Source organism: Aplidium turbinatum, chromosome 1, assembly GCF_918807975.1.
Source record: "Aplidium turbinatum chromosome 1, kaAplTurb1.1, whole genome shotgun sequence".
NCBI lineage: Eukaryota > Metazoa > Chordata > Ascidiacea > Aplousobranchia > Polyclinidae > Aplidium > Aplidium turbinatum.
In genome coordinates this window covers 21930806-21952287 of record NC_137472.1, presented here as the reverse complement: position 1 = coordinate 21952287, position 21482 = coordinate 21930806, and the positions used below count along the sequence as shown (strand labels likewise).

Sequence of the window (21482 nt, the reverse complement as noted above, 5' to 3'; positions counted from 1 at the left end):
AAAACTAAAAGATTTTTTAATTTTAAGTTTGAAAAAGAAACAACAAAAAAAGCCAAAAAATCTGCCTTAATAGTGCCATTGCTGTCTGGCGTTTTTTATGTTTTTGAAACTAGACTAATGTCTCATATGAGTTGGTATATTATGGTTACTACATTATTTCAGTATGATATCAAAAACATCATTAACGGTGCCATGCACATGACCAGATTCTTATGTTCCACTGCATTCGACAATCTCATTGTTCTTGTAAGTTTCAGTGCCGTTTTTAAAAAGTCTTTGGTAGCCTATAACCAAACAGAGGATCGAACTTATGCCTTCTGGTTCAGATGCTTCCAAATCTAAAGGTTTGGTACCGTATTTAGTTCTCAGGCCTGATTCCCTTGATACTTTTACCATCAAGATATTTTAATCCAATTTTTCCATTAGCTGACTTGCGATTTTGAGCGCTAAAAGATCAATTTGTTTTACGTGAAAACCGCTTACCTGTCAGAGCATTAAACGCGACAGATAAAGTGAAAAACGAAATGGCTGCAGTTGCGTCACAACCAATGTATCCGGCCAAAATTATGAACAATCCAGGTACAGCCAATCCAAGAGTGGTGTTAATTTTCCGAATAGCCGTTGTCGAGACAAGAGCTCGCTTTCTGATAAAGTCTGTAACCAAACCGCCGCCAACAGTGAAGCACCACTGCAATATGTATGGAATAGAGGAAATGACGCCACTCTGTCAATAAAAAAAACTCTTTACAAATTGTTACAAACCAAATCTTGAAGTTAGTTCAAAGGAAAATAGCTTACCAACAAATACAGTAATACATTAATAACATTAAGATTTTCTATAACCAAAGTTATCACTACTGTATAGGACACCGTCAGTAATATTGGATTTTGCGTGTTCGAGAATCTAGACCAGCGATCGATGCCAATGGAGACCCCACAACAGATTATGAGCTGTATTTTCTCGTGAATAGAAGAAGCGATTTGGACCTTCAGCAGTCGAAATCGTTTTCCGCCGGCAATATGCTGGTGAATTTTGGAGGCGCAGATCAGAGGAAACAAATCAATGCTTTTTATCGTTCCAATGTAGCCTACCATTACCAATGTCCCGCAACTCGTTTTGGAGATTTTTATGGAAACACTGCGTGAAAAAATCAAGGCAGAAATCATTCGATTGTTGCGGGAAACATCAAGCCACGTTGATACCGACAAGAGTGACACTAACACCAGTCACAATTCTGAGGATGATTTTTTGATGTGTTGGCGCCACCGCATCAAACATCGGTACGGAAAGAAAAGTCAATTGTGGAGAACTTTTTACAGACAGAAGCAAGTTCTTCAACTTTCCTAATGCCGATTTAAAACGTCTCTTCATTAAATACATCCCCTTTTCATGCAGTACGAACGTGGAGAGATATTTTTCTTGTAAAAGACGTGCTGAAGCCAAAACTAGTGTAGTCATCTAAGCTCAAAAAAAGGGCCAACCCGGAAAAAATTCGTAACTTAACAAATTTGGTACCAAAAGAAGCGTAATTTTATGTAGATTAACATATCCAAAATCCTCCTTAATCGGCTTTGAGCAAAGAATTTGATAGCAAATTTAGTAAAGGTAGGTATTTCTATCTAGTTTTGTCAAAACTCACTTTTTCGATTTTCAAATAAAGTAAATACTGAGAAGTTTGGATATTTACCAGGAATATTACGTATCTTTTCTAGCAATAATTGCAGCGTTCATCTGATGAATGCGAAAGGAAAAGCAGAAACAGATACGTTGTTTATTGCTTCACTGACGTTTCGCGCATCATGGCAATGCGGATCTTCAGAGCGAATGATGTACAAAAACAAAATTTCGGATTTATATAGCCTACTGTAGTGACGACAGAAAAAAATAAAATTAATAAACAGCAATTTGTATGTGTAATGCAATGCAAAGTCTTCTTATATAATTGTAACGACCAGAAATCTCTTTTCTATGTAAAACTGGGTTACTTTAGCATTGTTAGCAACAGAAGGAGATGGAATCAATTGTGATGATGCAGAAAGTGTTGGTGAAGCAATCCAGCATCAACTAGACGGTGTTTCGTATTCAGAAGCAAAAATTAAGAAGAGAGATCAGATCAAGACGCTGGAAGCACTAGAGATTGGTGTAAGAATCGACAAGGAGAAAGTGCATGTCGACCCATTGCTCCTATTTTCCAGGTTGCTTGTGTTGATTGAGAGAGAAGAGGATATACACAGCTATTTCCAGTATGAGCTGACAGCCGTTCCTACCTCGCTGTTTCAGAATTCGATGATGCGAAAATCAAGCAAAGCAAAACTGGGACAGGCTTTAAAGAAAGATGTCACATCCTCCACCTACATATGGGATCAATCATTTCATATACTGGATGGAGGTGCTCTGCTGCATAAAGTAAAGTGGCTCAAAAATCGTCCATATCGATCAATTTTGGATCAATACACAAAGTATGTAAACAAGAAGTATGGACGATCGTGTATAGTTTTTGATGGATATGATAATGGTCCCTACTTAAAAGATCATAAACACAAACGAAGAACAGGGAAAATGAGTGCCTTTGTAAGTTTGGATAACTTAGAAATGATCCCAACATTCAACCAAGAAGTATTTTTGAAGAACGAGCAGAATAAGTCACAGTTCATATCTTTCCTATCAGACGAGCTGCGAAGAGAAGGTCATGATGTTCGAAACAGTTTGGGAGATGCGGACACTCAAATCGTTTCAGCAGCATTGGAGTATGCAGAAGATAACAACAAAGATGTGGTTGTAGTAGCGGCTGACACTGATATTCTAGTGTTGTTGATGTTTCACTGGAAAAATGGTATGCATCTCTACATGCTTTCTGATGCTAGCAACAAAGGTGACATAGAAATCTGGAAAATTGAAGATTTGGTCAAATCAACTGGAGATGTCATTACAAGTCATATTTTGTTCATCCATGCTTGGTCGGGTTGCGATACTACGTGTGCATTGTTTGGACAAGGTAACCTACAATTTGTTTTTGGCAACTAGGAATTTTCATGATAAACTTGGTTTTACTTGTTTGAATGATGTAAATGTTACTTTACGAAATATTGTATTTAGATAAGCCTTATCGTATTCTTTTTAATATAATTGTACACGATGAACATATTCGGAATTGCCTTCGTTCTTTACTAATTTTTCGGTTAAGCTATGCACACTGCACAGGCTACTTATATCTATAATCTTTTATGTCAGGAAAAACGAGTACCCTGAAGAAGTTTGGGACAAGGGAGGTGTTCCAAGAAACTGCTAAAGTATTCGAAGACGAAACAGCCACTGCAGAGGAAGTAGAACAAAAAGGACTTAAATTGTTAATGTTTAGGTAACTTAAAAAGTTACATTAGTATTATAACGATAATGTCAAGTTCCTACCACCAAATCATCAATAAAAGTTTAAGAAGTGTGTTCAGTTTTAATATACAATTTTTATCTTTAGCTATAGTGGGAAAGAAAACTGGGCGATGGAAGATTTGCGCTACCATCAGTTTATGAAGGCAGCAGCAACATCTAAAACGACAATCAAGCCACAGTCTCTCGCTCCAACCAAAAATGCTGCAAAGTATCATTTTCTTCGAATCCATCTGCAGGTGATTGAATGGAAAACACCGATGAGCGTTGAACTAAATCCGCTCGATTGGGGCTGGAAATTATCCAATGGGAGTTACGATCCTATTCTGACAGATTTGTGTGCGGCTCCTGATAACATTCTTCGCTTTGTACGATGTAACTGTAATGTCACTAAGAAAAATCCTTGCAGTACCAACGTTTGCAGCTGCAGGCGGCACAGGCTACCATGTGTTTCTGCGTGTGGTAATTGCAATGGAGTGGATTGTGAAAATTATGACAAGGATCAGATTAAAATTTAGTCAAAATTATTCAAAATCTAGCTTTTTTGAAGTGTTAGTTGCAAAAAAAAAAGCGATTTACAAGTCAGGAAAAAAAATCATGAAAACAAAACTTTTGAAACAGTTTTAATTAATTTCAAACGCCTTTTACTGATATGATATGTTTGGTTTGACATGTAGATTATTGTTCATAAGTATTTGCAAAGATTGATATTGAATTTTACTATTTACCTTATAACTGTGATATTCGTGATCGTTCATAAAACATTCCTTTTAACCAGTGCATTATGACGCCATTGCTACTGCAAGTATTACAATTTTTCATTGATTTTCTAAATGCTTTGAAAGGTTTACTCAAGTAAGTGAACACAAAACAATATGCACAAACCAACGATTGCATTCACTGGAAATTCTCGATTCTCAACATTTACATTTTCTGCACTAGATGGCGCAACATGTGTTTTAAGTAGCCCATCACTCCCCATTAAACTTATTGTATCAACAAAGTAAAAAACGAAAAGAAAAAGTGGCTTTACTGGGAGTATTCTTGCATTCCATTCATCCCCTAGTATTGAAGAGTAATTACGATATTCCAATTATTCTTGTGACGTCATCATGACGTCACATCCAGAATTTTTTACCAAAATGTTCTCACAAAGCTACAGATTGCGATATTTGAAAAAACAAATCAGAAATCAGTATGGAAGTATTAGAAAAGATGATTATAGTTCATTTCCGTTATGGGGCGTTAGACGCAAATTTCAAATGCCCCCCATTCCATTTGCTCAAAGCCGATTGAAGAGGATTTTGGATATGATGACCTACATAAAATTTCGCTTCTTTTGGTACCAAATTTGTTAAGTTACGAATTTTTTCCGGGTCAAACCCTAATATGACTACACTAAACGGGCAGAACTTAGCGACTCGCGTTTTAAAATGCTCGTGTTATTGAAAGATGCGTAACAATAAATTTCACCTACTGTAGAACGTGTTTACTATGACGACGTTGAAGTTGCAGTGCAAACAAATGATTTTACTCGATTTCAAGGTTATTTTGACGTTATATGGTGTTTCTTGTGTCAATTTAAGTTCAGACAAAAGTAGCGGGAGAAATAGCGGTAGACAATGAGAGATGAGTTATTTAATGAGATTTTGACGCTCAATGCTCTGCTCAAAAAGATTCCTGATAATGATTTTCTAAACCTATACTATTCATTTTTCTACCTTCCTGTCCTTCACAATAAGCATTTCGTCTTAGGCGGCTAGACATTTTCGTGCAATGCTAGTTATATATATGTTAATGTTAGTGCAATTACTTTGAAATGTAAAAACGCTTAAAAATGCCTTATATTCATGAGCAAAAGTAATTTTTTGTTTAGTTTAGCAATGCTCTATATTTAACATTATAAAGCTTTGGTAGAGAGTTTGCTTTGTTGAACCATAGAGAAATAAAACAAAGTAGCTTCAGCGGGTTTAACATGATGTATTACATACACAAATATAACATAATTAAAACAAACTCAAACGTTTTCGACACGTACATGTGTCCTCATCAGGAATTACATATCTGCAATATAAATAAAATGAAAAATTGTAAGGTAAATTTGACTGCATTATAGCCTAACTGTAACTGTATACTAACGACACTCCAGACTGAAAAGCACAAACTGAACGAGTGACACAGGAATGATTACAAGTAAATTATACGGTGGAAACAGATCACATGAGGTGTAAACTACAGGCATTTGACAAACAATTACAACACACACAAGAGGAACGATGAGCCACAGGCGAGCCATCGCCATCGCCATCGAGCCATATATGTTAATGTTAGTGCAATTACTTTGAAATGTAAAAACGCTCAAAAATGCCTTATATTCATGAGCAAAAGTAATTTTTTGTTTAGTTTAGCAATACTCTATATTTAACATTATATTACATATAAATACAAGAAAGCAGAGTCTTCTTTAAATATACTCATATATATTATATATCAGTTCGACTATACTTACTGCGGATAGATCAAATTTCAGGATGGTTGATAAGTAAGTTGGTAACATCGTAAGTAGAGTGTAGTTTCCCCAGTTACTTGCAAAGTGACCAAACATAATACTGAGCAATGGCAACGAAGTGAACATAGACTTCCATGGAGTCCGAACTTTTTCCGTCTGAAACGTATTTCACTGAAAATAGTTAATTAATAAATGTTTTCGGTACCAGTTGTTCGAATGCTGGTTAGTCTTGAACAGGGGTCACCAAACTTTTTTCTCTGAGGGCCGGATTGCTGCGAGATTAACAGCTGCGGGCCGGATGCAAATTGCGAAAAGATATACAACTATTTAGAATCTCCATTGACTTGAATTGAGCACAATAAATAACAAAGTCAGCGGTGGAATAGCAAAGTTGTGATGAAACGGCAACAATACCAGGCAACAATTTTCCTACTTCAACAGTCGGAAAACTTCACTCTGTCAATCTCGGAGATCGGCCCTGCGTCAAGAGCCTCTACAAGAATGCGAAACTACCAGGAATTCTATCAAGGCTTTGTCAGTCCTAGGATAAAGATTCAAAACCAAACCAAAATCGAAAGGTTGCTGGAAAAGTTATCCCCTGCTGTGATACACTACAGGGCATCGTGCTCTTGACAAAATATTACATCTTTCCAAATTTGGCCTAGGCTGTCCCGTGTCCCCATTTGTGGTGGCTTAATGATAAAAACAGAACACCAACATGTAGGCTGCCTGGTGAAAAAATGTACAAATTCAACATACAACAACGAACTATAATAGCCTAATAACCAACAATTTTAACAAAGAAGTCTCTATTACACAAAAAGGCAAAGCAAACTTTTTTCCCAGTTGCAGTAGGCTACAGCTGTTATTTCCGCAGCACGTGGCGGGCCGGATGAAATCAGTTCGCGGGCCGGTTCTGGCCCGCGGGCTACAACTATGTTTAAGTCTATGTAGTCTATGTTCAAGACCAGGGGTCACCAAACTACTGGCCGGTTCTGGCGCGTAGTTTGGTGACCCCTGGTCTTGAACATAGACTACGATAAATCATTCCACGTCAGCTGAGACTCGTTGGTAGTTCCATACTTTTCTTAAATAATACTGTAATAATAATGTATTTTTATGAAAGACGTAGACAGGGCAACACACTTCAATGTAAAATAACAGTAAAATATTGGGACAAAATTTTAAAATTGAGTTTCGGGTATTTGAAAATACAAACTCAATAATTGTGCGTGTTTAACTTTTTGTTGTAGACCCGCACTGCAAAGGCTGTTGAATCGATTATCGAAAAGATTTTTGGAAAATTCTAAACATAAGTGTGTTTTTTTTTTTTTTTAGTTAAATTGCATACCTTTTTACAATTTTCATTGTTGTGGGGTCAAAGACGGTGTGGAGTCCTAAAAGGTTGTGGGATCAAACTAGGATGATTTTAATTCAATTCACAACCTACTGTATGTTTAAACCACAACACAAGTTCCATGCCTACAGTGAAACAAATTGAAGAGTGAGCACTAAAACAAAACAAGTTATGGTTGCAGTGGGGTGCCTATGCAAAATGGCGCCCATGGCAAAGTTTAAATGTGCGCCCTTTTCAACAAGTTAAGTTAAATATTGCATACAAGTTTTTTATGAACAAATTACGAAGAAAATAAATGTGTTATTGCCGTTTCGTTTTATTATGTTCAAAGGCAGTCACGTGAGATTGTTTCGTCGTGCAAGTTTTGTTCTCTCTGCGGAGGTAATCAATTTGATAAAATGCTGGGCTTTTTGCCTTCTTTGTGTTTTCTAGAAATAATTAATTAAACTACCATTCAACGTTTTATAGGCAGAGAAAACTTTTTCTCGAACCGTAGAAAATTTCATTATCAGATCACCGCTTCAATGCGTGATGGAAATCTACAGATAAATCTGCATCAGGCATTGCAGAGTGCAAAAAACAGTGTTGCAGAACGCGTTTTCGAATATTAAATTCTCATCAGTGCAACTACGTTTATGAACGCAATAACAACGGTTAAATTTAAACTCAATACAATACATTACAAACATTATAAGGACATATTCTCAGTGTTCAATTGAATATTAATAAATCCAGAGACATCAGAAAATCACTTCCCGTTAAAACAAACTTAATGTTCAAAGCAAAAAAGCCATCGCAATGAACATCTACCGAAGTATACTAATTTACAGTACTTAGATAAGCACTGAAAATTAATAGACGGTATTGTTATTAATATCAATTCAATATGATTTCAGTGATTATAATACAATGTAATACAGTAGCGTATCCAATTAATTAGCGACGACCTTTTAAAGTACACGTTAATTTGAACAGAAATAAGAATTTATCAAAAGTCTCAGTCATTTTAGAAGATTTCACCACCGGTTACAGGACCATCTTTGCTTGTTTCCTTGACAGAGTCTCTGGATTTATTAATATTCAATTGAACACTGAGAATATGTCCTTATAATGTTTGCAATGTATTGTATTGAGTTTAAATTTAACCGTTGTTATTGCGTTCATAAACGTAGTTGCACTGATGAGAATTTAATATTCGAAAACGCGTTCTGCAACACTGTTTTTTGCACTCTGCAATGCCTGATGCAGATTTATCTGTAGATTTCCATCACGCATTGAAGCGGTGATCTGATAATGAAATTTTCTACGGTTCGAGAAAAAGTTTTCTCTGCCTATAAAACGTTGAATGGTAGTTTAATTAATTATTTCTGAAAGTTCCTTGGTTTCATATTATCTGAATTTTCTAGAAATGTTTTCAATTCTTGCTAAAGGCCGTTCTTCGTTCCACCTCGCAGCACTGGAAGCAATCTTCATAAAAACTCTCAATCCAATCTTATACCACCAAAAAAGAATTCGGTTATGCTTTAAAGTTTCTTTGTTAATTTTGAATTATTCTAATCTGCCAAACTTCCATTTCGTTTTTCTTTACTTCACCAATTTTTGGGCTAATTTTATTCTGACCACAGCTCCTGAAGAGAGTCAGACGAAAACCGAATTTATGAAAACCTGTTTTATGTTCAGCGAAATCGGATTTTTGTTTTGGGTAATTACCCTAGTTAAAGTTTTATGAATACCACTTCTAAAATATCGAAAGTGGTTAAAAACAAATTGATAACAAAAGCTATTTTTTTCGGTTTCTTTTTCTTCAGTAACGTTTAATGTTTATTAAAAATGTAATTATTATGAAATATTAACTTTATCAGTACGGTAAACCTAAGAATTTCGTAAATGAGGATTGCTAGCAATTACATAGTAACAAAATTTCCTGTATTCTTCCAATGATTGCAGGCTAATTTCTGCGAAATGTTGATGATGATATAATCAGCTTTACTTTTGTCAATCAACAAGACTGACATAGCAAAAATTCTAGAACGTATGAAATCTACCTGTAGTTGCAAAGCATCACATCAAATAAAATAGCGAGATACCCAGGTTGAAAGCAAAAGCGCAAAATGATCACGAGGCATTTGGTTGACAATAACAAATGGTGTATAAATCAGCATCAACCAATAAACTAGCATGCTCTAAAGTTGGGTCATAGACTGCTTCATAGAGATGGACTGAAAACGCGGCTCTGCTTTTATCGAAAGTGGAAAAGTTTAAGGCGAGAGTTTGTTTTGTACAGTCTGTTGGGTCCTCTCAAGAGTTCAGTTCATGAGAGTAAGCTCTAATTCAGACAAATCATTTGTTTATTTGACAGCGGTAAATTACTGAATGAAATAAATTGTAAAAAGTAGATGTAAGCAATTGAAAAAAATCTGTCTTGTTATCATAGTTATTTGACAACTCAGAAAAAACATATTTGTTTTCAGTTGGACGGAGATGGAGTCATAAATCCAAATGGATTTTAAGCTAAATCTGATTGAGTTAACTGAAAATAAATTAGTTTAACAAACAGATTGAGGAAATCTGTGGTCCAAAATATTTTATCACAACAGCATAAGCAAGCCCACTTCTACAGTAAAGCTTATTTAAATGTGGAAACAACGATTTTGCTTAACCCATCTTCTTCCTATCGTCAGATTAAACTGCATAAAGAAGAGTTCCAAGCATGCTGATGCCAATAGGAATCCAGTTTTTGGGTTAATCTGATAAACTCGATAAAAAGATTAGCTAATTATTTGATCCCTTTAAATTACGAGTTCACAGCTATCGCAATTATTAACCCAAACTAATCTCAAAAGAAGTTTGTTTGCACTGTACTAAAAATTAACAACAATAAATAAGAATAAAATCGAAAAAGTCCTTCATGCAACTGAAAAATATCTTATTGCAACAATTGCATATGAAACATAAATTAAAGATAGAGTACAAAAGTTTTTATTTTACTACAGTCAGTTGCCAATCCTCGGAGCAGGTACAGGTAGAACGCAATAACACAATTTCTCAAATTAAACCTGTTGTATTGTTGCATTGTGAAGTTTGACATGAGATTTGTTAGTTTATATCAGGGGTTCCCAACCTGGGGGCCATGGCTTCCTAGTGGGCCATGAGCCTTTTTCAAGAGGGCCATGGAAAATTTGAAAAATAATATTTTTTTTTAAATTTATCATCTCTAAGTCCACTCCAACACTATATAACAAAAAAATAAATTAAAACTTCATAAAAACGCTAGTAAGTTTTGCCCAAATCTTCATGAAATGGTCTTTAATTTCCGGTTGTTCAAAAATAATATAAGATGATGTTTCTTCATTTTTTCATAAAGTTGAAAAAAATAGAGGGCCATTGATTTTTCAAAATTTTTAAAGGGGGCCACAGTGTAAAAAAGATTGGGAACCCCTGGTTTATATGTTATGCTTAGGTCAGTGGTTCCCAACCTAGGGGTAATTATCTTCGGGGGGTAATATGCAATACTTTGAAGAGTAACGTGGCACCACTATCATGCTAAAAATAGATGTTGTTCTCCGTTACAAGCTATCACTGCAAATTTTTTTTCAGCTTAAGCTCAACAAACAATGGTTGCCACCAGTGGCAGCTCATACAAAAGGCTGCAAAGGCTTTTGTTTGTGACATCGCAATGCATTTTTGGGGCATATTGAATTCCACTAGGGCTAGGCTAGTGCCTAGTTACCAAAGCTGCCAGTTCTGCGGTTTTCCTGCGGAATTGGGCTAGTAGAACACACTAAAAACGATATTTTTTTTCTAAAAACTTACTGAAAAGTGCTGAATAAAACGATATAACTATAAGCATAATCGTTAAGTTCTTTTACGAAGCGAAATAAGGTAATCTGCTGTAATCGCTATGTTTATTTGGGTAACGACTCAAAAAAGGTTGAGAAACATTGGGTTAAACCATAGTATAGGTGAAACATTTGTTGGTAAATAATCAAGCAACTTCAAATAAAGCTTTTCCACATTACCTTGTGTTTTTCCCTGTTCAAACCAATACTATTGACAATGTATGTTTTTTCCTGCTCAGATATCCTTGGGTGTTCTTCTGGTGAATTATAAATGATAGCTATCCAAGCGAATGACCACAAAAGCGCTAATCCTCCTGTGAACATTTTTTTAATTTGATAGTAATATTTAAACATTTAAGTTGCAACGAAATTATCAAATTCAAGGTACAAGCAGCTTTTAGAAAAGTGGATGAATGGTTAGACCATATATAGACCTGTTCAAAAATCAAAAAATTTCAAATTTTTAAGCTTCTTGCAGTGTTTCCCATGATTTTTCAAAATCCGAAGTCTCAAATCCGAAAATGACAACCCTTCTACTCCAAGATAATGGAATACCCTAACTCAAGAAGCCCAAATATTATCAGTATTGCCAAAATCACCCATTTTTGACCGGTTAAGCCATGATTCTGAAGGTGGAAGTATTTATTTCAACCGAAAACACTTTCATATAATGCCTTACTGATAGCTCACAAGTGAAAATCAAGTTTTGGATATTTGGCATCATTTTGAGAAGTGTGGGGGGAAATAAGAAGATTACTCTTAGCGCCACTAGTGGTTAAAAGACACACCTCTTTTTGAAATTTCTCAATGGGACTCTAGTCTGACAGAAAACAGACCTCAGATTTAATTTTGACGATCACGTCAAAGTGACGCTATAATGATTACTTAAAGGGCAAGAGATTAGCTCATTATTCTGTCAGACAAGACGGAAAAATTAGTAGGCTGCATTGCACTAAAGTAATTCAAATCAAACAAAGGAGCTTCAAGGCATGGTATACCCTAAAGCTCCTTCGTTAATTCGAATTACTTTGATCAGCCAAATTTACATTTCGTTTTTCTTTTTCTATCCACCACGAATATTTCACCACATTCGGTTTATTTTATTCTGACTACAGCTCCTGAAGAAAGTTAAAAAAAAGCCTGCAGCTTCGAGCTTTGACCAACCTTCCAGGTACTAGTGATGTAAGCCGCGCCGCGTACGCGGCCGCTTTTGACTTTTTCGCCGCGTGACGCGCCGCGCCGCGTGGAAGGTTGAAATGACAAAGCCGCGCCGCGCCGCTTGCCGCGTAAACTTTCAAAAAATTAAACTTTCGTAAACGTAAACTTTCAAGAAATTAAACTTTCGTAAACGCAAACTTTCAACTTTTCAAGAAAATCAGTTATGAAACTTCAAATTTAAATTGGAAACACGGATCAGTTTTTTTTCCTTCGGAAACCCTAAGCTGGAAAGCTATGCAAATTGCAAATGGCGTGCAGTTGACAGGGTTTTGGGGCTGGCTTGTGAGGGAAGCTGTACGAATGTTTTTGGTTAATAGCCTAGCTGATAAGCTCAGCTTCCAGTTACCAGGCTATAGGCCTAACGCAACTACCGCATTAGTTACTATAACAGTTAGCCCAGTGAGTTCAGGCTATAAGTTTTACTCTTGTGTGTGTAGTTCATATAGCCACTGACATTAAAATTGCATTATTGCTTACAAAAAGTGTTCAAAAGTCCTGATACTGGATCCAGGAACATTCTATTTGTCTTAGTTTGTATTATGTCTTAGAACTTAGATGCATTGCTGATAAGAGAATATGATCTGGTTAGCCTAGTCAATTAGTGCACAACTGTACTGGTAGGTTACCAGTTATATGCCTTGGGTGCTTTTTGCCACAATTGACTTTCTAAAAAATAACGCGTTAAAATATTTTTTGAAAATTTTGTAATTTGCGGTGTGCGGTGCAGTGTCAAAGTTCCAGATAAATTGCGGTGTGCGGTGCGGTGCGCGGATAGATGAGTCAGTTGCGGTGCGGTGTGCGGATAAAAATTTTGGGTTTGCTGCATCTCTACCAGGTACGTACTAGCTATTTGTAAGTTTTGGACCACCAATCAATTTTTCAAAATCATCACGAGTTGCTCAGCGTATGGGATTTACGAACAAGCAGCTAGGAAGGACATCTTTTGGTGAATTTTCAACCAGCAGAATCATGCTTATTACTCAATGCCAAGCGCAATATTAAAGTGCCTCTGACAGGAAAATAAATTTGCTAAATTTACCTAACATACCGAAGAGATGACACTAATAAACTTCTCTGACCAGCAAATCGTAAAAAATATCAACTGGCTACTAAGTTACACGCTTGCAAACTTTCGTTCACTTTCGGCGAATCTGGCACTCATTCAATTGCGAAAATAAAAACGGCAACACCGCTATGACGTCACCATGGGTGGGAGGGATACATTCTTTCTCTGTGGTGAGTTGGTAAGGTATGGTACGACTGCTTCAAAACGTCAATGTTTGGGGCTCTATTGGCAGTGTTGTACGTTGACGCCGTCAATTTGACGGCGTCATTTGACGGCGACAACTTTTTATTGACGCTGAGGCTAGCGCCGTCAATTTATTTTTCAGTTGACGGAAGTGATAGCGCCGTCAACTATTTTGCCGATTTTAAGCGTCAAGCGCTATGCGTCATTTTTTATTTTCATGGGAAAAAAATGAAAAATCTTGTTTCACAATTAGAGTTTCACCTATGGTTTCACAATGTATTCTGGCCAGCGCGACTCATCCGAATTACCGGCTTTTGCGTTGGTTGGAATGGCTCCCTGGAATACACGCGGAAGAAGTTCGCCAAATGGTGATCAGTCTAGGGCCATTTTTATTTTAACCTAAAAAAAAATTTTTTGACTTTATTTTTATCAAATTTTGACTTTATTTTGACTTAACGAAATTGCTTATTTGTAAAGGTCACATTTCTTCCTTGAATTGATACCAGTTACTCAAACATAATATTTTGTCGATTTCAGACCCAAACGTAATATTTTGTCGAAAAGTCAAGGTTTTTATGGATTATAAAAAGTGCGTCGTGTTTTTCGGCGATAGGAAAATCTCCACAAATCTGTCTAACTTTTGCTGAAGACGATTTAGCTTGGCTATTCCTAAAATCCAAACTGTTGATTTTCGAAAAGACTACGTTTGTGAAGATGGAGCTTTTTATAAAAAATATTTAAATACGTAACAATGAATAAACAATGGGCAATTTGCGATAAAAGGTACTGCTGATCCGTCAGCATTGTGACATATTTCCTGCTTTCATGGGTTAATATGGTTTAATTGTGTCGCAGTTCCTGATTTGCAATGCTTCCACGAGGATTTTGACAACAATTACTATCAAGAAACACAAAAAGTTTGTCAAAAGCCATAATTTGACAAACTTTGACTTTATTGAAAATTTTGACTTTATTGTCAATTTTGACTTTATTTTGACCTATAAACTTCTTAGAAACAGTCCCCTAGGTGCTAAAAATAACTTTATTCTTGGATTCGTGGATAGACGAGGTCCTTAAAAATTTTTGACTTTATTGACTTTTGCGGGCCCTAGTGATCACCCACATGTATTGAGAACGAGAGATCAGAGACAGAAAGCGAAAAATCCATGATCGGCTTCGCGGAACGTTGAAGATACTTTATTTCAAGAGCTTTATGCCTCTGAAAAGAGCGATGTTGGTGCAGTGAACCTGGTTAAAAGATTTATACATGCTAAACTATCACAGCACGTTAGGAACAGTGATACCTTTCCGAGTAAACGTTTTCAATTTATTTTTGAAATACAACACACCAATACCAACCAGCGCTGCTGTGGAACGCATGTTTTCACTTGGAAAGGACAATAGCCTAGGCTATGCGTCCCAAACGCAGCAAATTGTCAGACAAACGTTTTGAAATGCTTGCTTTTTCTGTAAGGAAATAACTAATAGGCTAAGCAGCTAATTACAATACAGTCTCAAAACATAATATCTGCTCTTTATTTTTAGCTATTGTTAGCCTAAACTTGGTTGAAATATTTCCGTTTTATGAGACGCTGGCAAAAAATAGCGCTAGAAATTAGCGCTGACGCTGACGCCGTCAATTTCTTTAAGAGCTTACGCAGTACTTTACGCCGTAAAGTTTTTAGGCAATTCGCGCTGACGCTGACGCCGTCAATTTATTTCCATGACGCGTACAACACTGTCTATTGGTTTAAAGCATGTGCAAAATGAGAATTACCGAAATGAAAAAGTCAACTTATTATTACTATCAGGTTTAGATCAAATAGATTGAGTTTATTTTTATCAAACAGCATCTCAATTCAATTAAAATTGCAGTTTTTCTAAACTCTTGTAGGGCTACAATTTGGATAATTTTTTATTTGTCCTAATCTGGCTATTGCCATTTGCAGTGTAACAGCAGTATCTCACAAACAGTACCCTTAATTTATGGTTGAGGTAATGCCTGGAAATTGCTGTTTATGTGACAGAGTAAGTGACAAAGACGTGTGCTATCTTTTCATGCTGTCAAACAAAACAAGGTGCTGAGATGAAAATAGTCAAAGTTTTCTTCAAGTGTTCGAAAGTGGGATGGACCATACAAAACTAGTTGTATATGTTCTCTTCACTTCACTGGAGATGATTTTGTTAACACCACCAACCCGGTTTGGATCTTCTCAAATCTCAGCAATGAGTGGCGTGCTGGGAACTGCTGTATGTGGTGCGTTTGCCACAAGTGCGAGTCTATGGCCCAGCCCAATGAATGTGTATGTTGCCATGAAGTGCCACAGACGAAAGAACTTTTGAAGAAAGACGCATCTATTTGTTTTACTAATTTGACCGATTTTGAGGCACACTTACATCCTGCGGTTCTGAGGACCTTTTTTATCAGGAGCAGGAAGAACTGGAGAAAAAGCAATAAACCGAAAGGAGAAAACGGAGACCTATCAAAAAAGTAAGGATGCTACATTAGGCTAAAAATACCCTAAACGCTAAAGAATGCACACTAAACGAAGTGATTTTATTTCCTTGCAGGCAGTATCGGTAATTAGTCGCTTACAGGCATGTATTGGACTTGGAGTGGATACTACAAGGTGGTGCTCTCGGAAGCAACAATCGGATTATGCTGCCGTCATGCATTGTTTGGCGAATCCGAAACAATTTTCAAGTCCAGATGGCTGTTACACCGGATTTCAATGGCCAACTGAAGGCACATTATGAGAGAGAAAGGGAGAGAACTTTTATTTATTTATGAATAGTGATGAATGATGATGAATTAAATATGAATGATGATTCGTACGATTTCTTCATTTTTTACTTCAAGCATATTTTAGGTTTTGTAAGAACGTATCCAGTACAGTTTTATTAAACTGCAAAAAACAATAAATCTTTGAAAAAAGCAACCGCTTGTACCAACTCCAACCAAACCGTGATCCACCGATTACATCTCAAAAGCATTTGTTTCATCCGTCGCTAACGACGCCCACCCAGGATGACGTAACACCACCAAAGTCGTCCCAGAGCAGTGAAATATGGAGTTTCGCCTGTGGTGGCGCTGCGGAACTGTCGTTTTGTATAAATTTCGCCTTAACCAGTCAAGCTTCGAGGTTAAGATTAAAAAGTTCGCTAAGCATAATTCTGCGCTAAGAAATGCTTAGAAAAGTTACTATACTTGGGTCCAACCTGTCAGGGGCACTTTAAGCAGAGCTAATTCAAATAGATTGAATCACTATTATCAAAGTAACCTTTACAACCTGTTTTACCCTTTGCGGGATCGTCAGAAGGTGCTTATTCAAACAGTAAAGTTTACTTTGATGATTTATAGTGATTCAATCTACACCGATATAAAAGCTTCACGTGCATTCTACATGAAGTAATGTAAAGGATTGCAAAAGCTCGAAAACCACACACCTTTATTGAAAGACTGTTTGTGAATTTACATTGCGAACGTAGCCTACTGAGTGCGCTCACCAAATGTTCGATTTGCACCGTGTAAAGTTGCAAAACCAAATTGGACTCATTATTGTATTTTTTTTTTTTTTTTTGAAATGTGATACCCGAATGACAATACCTCTACCTCTGAGTAGCACTGCACTAGACCACGGTTTTTCAACCTGTAGCACGGGCCATGGTTCACTGGTGAACCATAGCGAATTTGCAAGTGAACGACAGAGATACGGCTATGAAAAATATATTGAAACATAGCAGCACGTTTAACTGGTTCCAATGAAATGTATATCTCACCCGAATGATCAAATCCAAGACAATTGCTATGGAAATCATAAATTTATGATCTCAATGTAACGCAAATCGTAGACAATAGACAAAACACGATTAGACAAGTTAAACCCTGTGCACAAATGGCTAAAACTAAATTTAGTTATGAAAGTGAAAGCAAACTAAAACAACTGTATAGATATTTCAAAAGATATTATAAAATGAAGAATAAAGTGCTCATTTGGATGGCCGTGAGAAACAACAGGTAGTTTTAAACATAAAAATTGCAATTTAGGCTGTTCTTAATTCAACTTGATAAATACTATGATGCGTGCATTCACACTACAGACGACACTGAAACGACGTCGCTGATATATGCACATTGCACATCGCTTGCAATAAGGATTAGATGTCTCATATGCAGAGTTGCCATCGACATAGACCCCAAAATAAGGACAACCTAAAATTAAATTTTCATACGAAACAAAACAAACGTTTTTGAGCAAATTTTTGCACTTATACGAGCTATGATATATCCAAGGCGATAGTTTTTGCCAGAAACGATCTGTTTCAGCAACTCTTTGTTCGTAGAAAATGCTTTCTGCATCTCATGACAGCTCAAGTCTAGGATTAGGATACTTTTACATGCAAGGAAGATTTAATTGTTATTTCACTACGTCTGTTTCTTTTCTTGGTTCACTGAGCCGAAACAAGAAAGAACACCTGCTCCACAAACGCATTACTGACCGAAAGAGAGACGATGACACTAACCAGCTTGTAGAGCAACAGAAAAAAATCGTCTCTAGTAAAGATCTTCATCCTTGCGGAACACAACATCTGAAACCTTCTTGAGCAGAGCAATGAAAGCTGAGACCTCATCGAAGAACTCATGCTTCATTGCCATTGGCGGATCAATTTGTTTCGCTAACCCCTTAACTTTCTCATACTCAATTGTTTGATCTCTTAGCGGGGTCCAGTTGATGTGTGTTGGAATGTTGGATGCTTCTCAAATCGATACCACTCATTGATATATTCTCAAAAAAAGATAGAAGATTTGTAATTGTTGAATATAAAACAAAATAAGGACTCAAGTCAAAAACAAGGACATTTCTTAGAAATGAGCACAATTAATTTTTCGAAGATATTGCCCTTTAAAATAAGGACAAATCTTAGAAATAAGGACGGTATGGCAACCCTGCTCATATGCAAAAAAAAAAGATTTTATAAAGCTGCATATTGTGTAGTTTAAAGGTGGGAAAAATACGGCCCGAGACAATTTTCTGTGCGGCCGCGAAAGCCTGAAGCAATTATATAATAATAATAGGCTACTGTAATAATAGAATTGCATGAAAATTTTAATTACCGCAATGACTTAATTAAACTTTTTCTTCATATAAATCATCTCGGTAAAGATAAATTATAGTCTTTTTATCGCACTGTAATGGTTTGTTCTCCCTGTTACATTGTGTTCTTTAGTGATGTGTAGTTTCAGCAATATGTATCGTGCATGGTATCGTGTCATTTGTGTACTCAGCCATCTTGCATGGCTATTAGTGTCAAAGCAACCCATTGCCAAACAGAAGATTATGTCACAATATAAATTTTTGACTTTGGCCTGTCGCATCAGGAGACTTTCTTCTTCGTTTTAGTCTTGGACCAAGACCAAGTCTCTTGGTAGAGAGAAGAGCGGCGGGGGCGATAGTTTTTCTGATTATGTTAATTCGCTCAAAGATGTATTCTGTTTATAATTCGCTCAAAGTGCGTTTGGCAACGTGTTACGTGTGGTCTTGATGTAGGTTGTATTCAAATAAATAATTGACAGACAAAACAAAGTAACTTTAGCGGGTGTAACATGTTTTAGTGCAAAGAGATATAACAGAAGTAAAAAAAATCAACTCAAACGTTTTCGACACGTGCGTGTGTCCTCATCAAAAATTACTTAAATCCGCAATACACATAAAATGAAAATTATAAGAAAAATCTGACTATGATGCACTATAAATGCATTGAAAAAAAAAACGTAGCCTGGAGACACAGCACCTAGTCTAGCCAAGTTTAAAAAAGTTGAGAAAAGAAATTGGGTTCTGGTTACTCTAAAAAGTAAGATTTTCCGAATTGGTTTGGTTTATCTTTATCCTGCATTGCGGGAAAGCGGACTTGAGCGCTATGCATCGGTGTACGCCTTCCGACGTACACCTGACCCACGCTGCAGCCGACGGCAATGTCTGTTTCCGGTTGTCTACTCTACTTATGACTTAAATTTGGTACTACCCATTACTCGAAATCGATCACTGGGTAGATGAGGCAATTATCGTAAAGTTTCTTGCCCAGAGAAACAACAGCAAGTGCGGGTGGCTGGAGTCAAACATGCAGGCTCTCGACTGCGAGCCCAACGCGCTAACCACTCGGCCACTGCTGCCGACTACGTAGATTAAGAATTAACCCTAACCAGGGATGGAGGAACCACGTGGGCCTGGGCCCACCTACTTTATTTTCTGGGTGGGCCTGGCCCACCCACTTTTGAAAGCCAAATTTCCCTTAGCGAAAACGGAAAATCAGAGAGGGAGTTCCAAAAAAAGTTCTTCACTCATTTGATACACACTAGTTTGATTATCTTTGATAGCTCAATGATGAAATCCAATCTTCAAACTTCTGTTGAGTCCATTATTGATGTGCAGCACGTATGGATGTGGTTGCGTGTGACTGGTGGAGCAATCTATCAATCAATATAATTATTCTCTATGCTCTCTATGGTCTGAACAGTGATATCATTACATATGCACGTAGCCTACTGTATAATGCTGCATATTATTACTCCCAGGTGGTATTCTAACTGTGTGTGTATTGTTGCCTTTTTATTTGTAGCCTACATCGCCACATTTTGTACAACGAGCAATTCAACAATTTTGTAATTTTTTTAACCAAATCCGGCCCAGAAATGGAACATTTTGCCTGTTGGCACGAAAGGCAATTATGAAAACGCAATGTGTAAACCAGGGGTCGGAACTTTTTCTAACAGCGGGCCAAAGCCAAACTTTACATGGTCTTGGCGGGCCGTAGCCTATTAATACCAGTTTTGATAGATTCAGGGGCATCATTTCAAGGCGTTGAAGCAGCCTGATGCCTTCAGAGTATCGGCTAGTAATATCCTTGACGGGAATCAGCTGAACAAGTTCTTAAACATCAAAATCTTTATTTACTGCACGCACAAATACTGCCAGCTCAGCTGTAGGCTTATCTGTCGCGTCTGTGCTTTCATCTATTGCCATTGCAAAGAACTGTAGATATACAACATTACAATAACTTTTTGCTAGATGTTACGTTCTCCGATATCTCTTTTTTTTCGTCTAGTTACGGTTCTTGTTGAAAGACTTAGGCTTATATCTGAAAAGTAACTTAGTTTGTTTTTTTTTCTCTGGACAAATGTTTTCAATAACATCTATCTCACACCTTTTCCCAAATTCTCCATCACTATACGATTTCTTGTCTTTTTCAATTGATTGTGATACCTTATAGCTAGCAAAATAATTTTCTGATTCATTGGTTTTCCTTTCCTTTGTAACAGAGAAATTTGCTGTTTTAAAGCTATTTTTGAGTAGATTAACTTCGCCGTTCCTTGTTTGACCCATTACAGTAACTTGGAAAAAATAATATGTTTTGTATCATAATGGTGCTTTATGTTGAGTTCTTTGTTTAAACAAACAGAAATGCTGCAAATCAAAGACGTGAGCCAACTAAAATGATTAATGAAAAGTACTTGTTCTTCCATTCGATTATACTGTAATAAACCACTGGCCTGGCCACATATTATAATTTGTAAAGGAACAGCGGGCCGGATGATTTTTCTTGGCGGGCCGTAGATGCCGACTCCTGGTGTAAACCAGGGGTCACCAAACTACGGCCCGCGAGCCAGAACCGGCCCGCGAACTGATTTCATCGGGCCCGCCACGTGCTGCGGAAATAACAGCTTCACTACAACTGTTAAGGAAAAAAGTTACCAAACTTTTTGTAAAGGACTGACGTTGCTGTTTATCATTAGGCCACCACAAATGGGAACACGGAACAACCTAGGCCAAATTTGGAAAGATGTAGGGCCTAATGTTTTTTCAAGAGCACGATGCCCTGTAGGGTATCACAGCAGGGGATAACTTTTCCAGCAACCTTTCGATTTC

The 21482-nt window shown here is 36.9% G+C and overlaps 1 protein-coding gene across 2 annotated transcripts in view; it reads right to left on the bottom strand.

The window, feature by feature from the left end:
- Positions 1–21482, bottom strand: part of LOC145770181 (sialin-like) — a 64673-nt gene that overhangs the window by 23136 nt on the left and 20055 nt on the right. For both annotated transcript variants that reach the window (XM_082581770.1, XM_082581775.1), the window contains exons 5-7: positions 11271–11404; positions 5895–6050; positions 484–724 (exon numbers count right to left, since the gene is read on the bottom strand). In XM_082581770.1, the coding sequence (XP_082437896.1) occupies positions 484–724; positions 5895–6050; positions 11271–11404 (531 nt within the window). The remainder of the gene's footprint in view (positions 1–483; positions 725–5894; positions 6051–11270; positions 11405–21482) is intronic.